The sequence below is a fragment of the Triticum dicoccoides genome, chromosome 3A (assembly GCF_002162155.2).
Source record: "Triticum dicoccoides isolate Atlit2015 ecotype Zavitan chromosome 3A, WEW_v2.0, whole genome shotgun sequence".
Classification (NCBI taxonomy): domain Eukaryota; kingdom Viridiplantae; phylum Streptophyta; class Magnoliopsida; order Poales; family Poaceae; genus Triticum; species Triticum dicoccoides.
The window spans coordinates 230,410,839-230,415,747 of record NC_041384.1 but is presented as its reverse complement, the minus strand read 5'-3'; the positions used below and the strand labels follow the sequence as shown (position 1 = coordinate 230,415,747).

The 4,909-nt window shown below is 49.2% G+C and overlaps 1 protein-coding gene across 1 annotated transcript; it reads left to right on the top strand.

The window, feature by feature from the left end:
• The first annotated feature begins 1,929 nt into the window (after positions 1-1,929).
• On the top strand, positions 1,930-3,055 carry LOC119267971 (ubiquitin-conjugating enzyme E2 20-like). The gene is made up of 3 exons (XM_037549440.1): positions 1,930-2,494; positions 2,594-2,653; positions 2,753-3,055. The coding sequence occupies exons 1-3, from the start codon at positions 2,035-2,037 to the stop codon at positions 2,791-2,793; spliced, it is 561 nt and encodes a 186-aa protein (XP_037405337.1). The 5' UTR covers positions 1,930-2,034; the 3' UTR covers positions 2,794-3,055.
• Positions 3,056-4,909: the final 1,854 nt, after the last annotated feature.

The following is a 4,909-nucleotide window of genomic DNA, read 5'->3' as shown; positions in this document are numbered from 1 at the left end:
TCTTATGGCACTGCAGGAAGGATTCCACTTCTGGACACTGCGCGATTAACTGGCGCCGCGTCTACATGCCCCTGCAGCTCGGCGGCCTCGGCATCCATGACCTGCATCGTACTGGGGTCTCCCTCTGCACTCGCTGGCGCTGGCTTCAAGCCACGGACCAGACGCGCCCCTGGAGCCATCTTCCTCTCCCTGCCGACCCCGAGACGCAGGCCATTTTCCATGCTTCCACCCGTTGGGAACTTGGCGATGGTCGCACTTGCAAATTCTGGACCGACTATTGGGTTCATGGCCAGTCCATCGCCGAGATCGCGCCGACTATCTTTGCCATGGTGCCCAAGCAACGCTGTCAATGTCGCCTCGTGGCCGAGGGACTCCAGGACCGTGCTTGGGTTCAGGACATCGTTGGCGCCTTGGGCCCCCTGGCGACTGTTCAGTACATCGATCTATGGAGGCATCTTCTCTGTTATCAACCTCCGGGCATCCCGACATTCTTCGATGGCGGTGGACAGCGAATGGCACATACTCTACAAAAACCTGCTACGACGCTCTCTTCCTCGGCTCTATCTCATCCCCGCATGCCACACTCACCTTGAAGACTTGGGCCCCTCTTAGCGTCAAGTTCTTCATATGGCTGGCCTTGCAAGACCGGTGCTGGACAAATGAGAGACTCGCACGCCACACACAGCCACGCTTGTGCATTCTGCGATCAGGCCACAGAATCCATGCAGCACCTCTTGATCGGTTGCTCCTTCTCTCGCATGGTGTGGCATGATGTATTCTCCAGGCTGCGGCTTACCAGCATCATACCTCGCGGCCATGAGCCCTTCTTCGACTGGTGGCAGGCATCCACGTCCTTTGCCCTGACTTCCCATCGAAAAGGCACGGCCTCCCTTGTGATCATCGTCGCCCGGACCCTCTGGAAACATAGGAATGTTTGCACCTTTGACGGCATCCGCCCATCAGTGACCGAGGCCTCTCGTGCCGCTCTGGCCGAGGCAGCCATGTGGGCCACGGCTGGCGCAAAAAGGATTGCGCTCCTTCATTTCTGAACCACCTTGATCGAACCTTGTAACCATAATTTTGCATAGGTCTGGCCACGGGTGTGTTGCTCGACCAGCGCGTATAAACTCTTCTCTCTATCAATGAAATGATACACTCTATGCGTATTCGAGAGGGGGATCCCAAACACGTATACGTCCTTGTGTCCTCCATTGCGCCTCGATAGATCAAGCTCCGTTCATACTTCTATCTTAATGTCAGATTTAGCACCATGTCATATAGTTTACATTTTATAAGTTAAATTGATGGTCAAACTTTTACCCAAAAATAATTGGGAGTCTAATAAACCTGGACGGAAAGAGTATGATTGATTTGCCACAAAAGTATATCATTGATTTTTTTTTTCTTCTAAACATTGTGATTTGTATTTGAAAAATGATTTCCACCACATAATTTATGTGACATATGGTTTATATTTTATTATCTATTTTTTACACTGAGTACAAGGGAGACTAACATGAGAGTAAGTGGATGGGCTCATAGCCCAGTCGTGGTGGCGTTGTGGTTTCGCCGAGCCGACCTGAGTTTAACCCCTCTTAGGTCGAATTCTGTGTCTCACATTCTCTCTCCGCGGTTGGTCTAATTTTTTAAGAAAGTAACAATTTGGCCTTCAGTGCCACAGATCATTCCAGGGTGCCCTGCATGGACGTGACCGAGGGCGAGATGAGCGTGCCGCCGCCGCAAAACTAGCCGTTGGAATCAGCGGCCTGGTTGCTGCCATACCCGGCCGCACCGCAACGCTGTTGCGATGAATTGCAACGGCTGAATCAATCCAATCGAACAGCTAGCGATAGCCTGCAACCCCAACCCCAACGGTCACTAGGCTCGAATCACCGGTCCCTTCCCACCTTTAAATAACCGCCCTCTCGCCGTCTCAATTCCCCAATTCTCCCCTCCAAACCCTCCCGACCTCTCCACCCTCCCACTGATCCGATCCGCTCCTCTCCTCGACCCATCCCCCGCACGGAACGAGCGATGGCGAGGGGCGAGAACAGCGAGTCGCACGGCAGCGGCAACGTCCCGGCGGCCCCCGCACCAGGGGCAGCGTCAGCGTCCTCGGGGAAGCAGGCGCCGGCGGCTGCGCGTGGCGCGGACGGGCAGTCGGTGGTGCGGCGGCTGCAGTCGGAGCTGATGGCGCTGATGATGGGCGGCGACCCCGGGGTGTCGGCGTTCCCGGAGGGGGACAACATCTTCCAGTGGGTCGGCACCATCGACGGATCCGCCGCCACCGCGTACGAGGGCACCTCCTACCGCCTCGCGCTCGCCTTCCCCAGCGACTACCCCTACAAGCCGCCCAAGGTGCGGTTCGAGACCCCCTGCTTCCACCCCAACGTCGACAACCACGGCAACATCTGCCTCGACATCCTCCAGGACAAGTGGTCCTCCGCCTACGACGTCCGCACCATCCTCCTCTCCATCCAGAGCCTGCTCGGAGGTACGCTTCTCACTCCTTCCTCTCTCGTCCCGTCAGATCTGTCCCTACTTGTTGTCTTGTGTGGTCTGATCTGATCTGTGATTCATTATTGGGACGCAGAGCCGAACAACGACTCCCCCCTGAACACACAGGCGGCCGCGCTCTGGGCGAATCAAGAAGGTAAACCCCCCTCGTTCTCGGAACCTCCCATGTTGATTGATCATCAACCTGTTCTTGGTTCTGAATCTGCATGCTCCGTTCTCCTTCTTGTGTGCGCAGAGTTCAGGAAGATGGTGGAGAAGCTCTACAAGCCGGCGTAAAGAGGAACAAGAAGGCGGGATCTATTGGAATGGCGGCTCCACATTGGCGTCGATTGATCGAATCTGGTGTTGGATAGATTCTGGAGTGTTGTTTCTCATGTTGGCGTCGATTGATCCAACAGTTGGAGCTTCGATTACTCGGTGGGTTTAGCAAACCTGTTGTTTCTCATGTCATGCTGTTCTCCCATCGCTGAGATGGGCATATACTTCACTGAAATAATCAGGTGTTCGATAGATTTTCAACTGTTGGATACTTGCGACATGTAACTGATTCGAGTTTCTTTTTTGGTTGGCATGTTCGAAACTGAAAAAACGTGGTTGGTTTCATGCCAAACTGTTTAAACCGAGAGCAACCCTTATATACGACAACAACAAAACATGTAAAAACAGTCACAGTGGTTAAGTTAGGCCGTCCTCCCAAAACTCTCTGCAAATTTAAGCAAAGCATTTGTACATTAGGACCCAAGGTATAAAAAGTGGAGTTTGTTAGGTTGTGATAGGCCTGCCTAGGTATAAAAAGTAGAGGTTGTCAAGAAAGAGTCTATTCAAACCAGGGGTGCAGCAATTGACAGCAAAGGATGAATTTTGCATGCTGAAAACATAAACACGAAGCGACAGCAAGCATTCTTCTGCCAAAAGTCGATAATATTAAGTAATCGGCCTTTCTGATGACACTCCATATCCGCTGAAATTCACCAGGCACATTCTCATGCAATTTGATTCCTTCCTCCAGGGTATAATGCTAGGCCGGCGGTACAAGCTGCAGTGGTGGTCAGCAACGTGCAAGACAAGCCTGACGACTGAACCGAGAGACGCAAATAGGAACCTGAATTAAAGCGGTAGTTCGGTCATAAGTTTTGTTGGTGTATTCTGAAAAAACATCAAACTGCAGGCAAAAGTTGTGGCGAATGATTAATTATACAATAAAAACGAGGACGAACCCTCCAAGCGCTTGGAAACTTGGTGCAAATCATCCAATCTCCCCAGCAAATGTACACACATATGAAGGACAGTTCTGCCAACAGTCTCAGTTTCAGTCATGTACATCCAGAGCTCAAAATATGATGTCAGGACTATCATCGGCCTCGCCTGATGAGACTGGATATCGGCTCAAAGAATACAGGGCAAATTGCCTTGCTAAACCTTATGTCCTGCACTCTCATCCACTTTAAAGCGATTTTCTCCAGGGTGCCTAGCGAAGAGTATTTGTCGCCATTGGGTTGCTCTAACCACACAAGGGTGAAATTATAACCTACAATAGCTTGAAGATCTCAGTTAAGATTGCGTTAGCACCTTTGACAAACAATTCTATCATTATGATAAACAGCGCAAAATGAAACATCAACTGATGCAAAATCATATGGAAGGTACTTCCTTGTTGACAAACAAAGGCACATGTCGGATCAGCATCTTTAATGCCAGAATATAAGCAAATGCTGTGATAGAAAGAGAGGTCACATGCAACAGATAAGAGGTAACATGCCACTCCAACATACTACTATATCTATTACTAATTGACAGGAACATAGCCTCAACATGTGAACAAGTATAAGAATATTATATAGATTTACTCCACGATCATCAAAATTTCATAGCCATAATTACGACATGTGCTGGTAACAACAACTAAGGGACAGAAATCTGTTCTGATAAGTCCATTCTCTAACATCGCCATTGTCTGTCACCGTGACAATATTGCGCACATGGTCCTACATTTAATAAAGTCCACACAAGTATAAAACTGTTTAAAATGCAAGGCCATATCAAGGAGGGACTATGATACAAAAAGTTTCTTGCTAGAACGCAAGATGACACTGAATGCGTATTTAGGTACCACATTTTGCAGTTTAAAGAGCCACTTTTCAAGTTACAGAGGCAGCCACTCTAAACATAACTGCTCTCCAGATATCCCAGCTTGCCCAGTTACATATAAAATCACATGCATGGATGTAAATATCAAGGCCAAAATGTAAAATGCAAACCATAAATAACTGTAGTGTCACATATATTTTACAAATGTTCTGTAGCAAATTAAACAACGTTAGAACTGGTGTTTGCATGTACCACTAGCTTCATGATAGATTGGAAGTGAGAATCCTTCTATTTCATTCTTCAG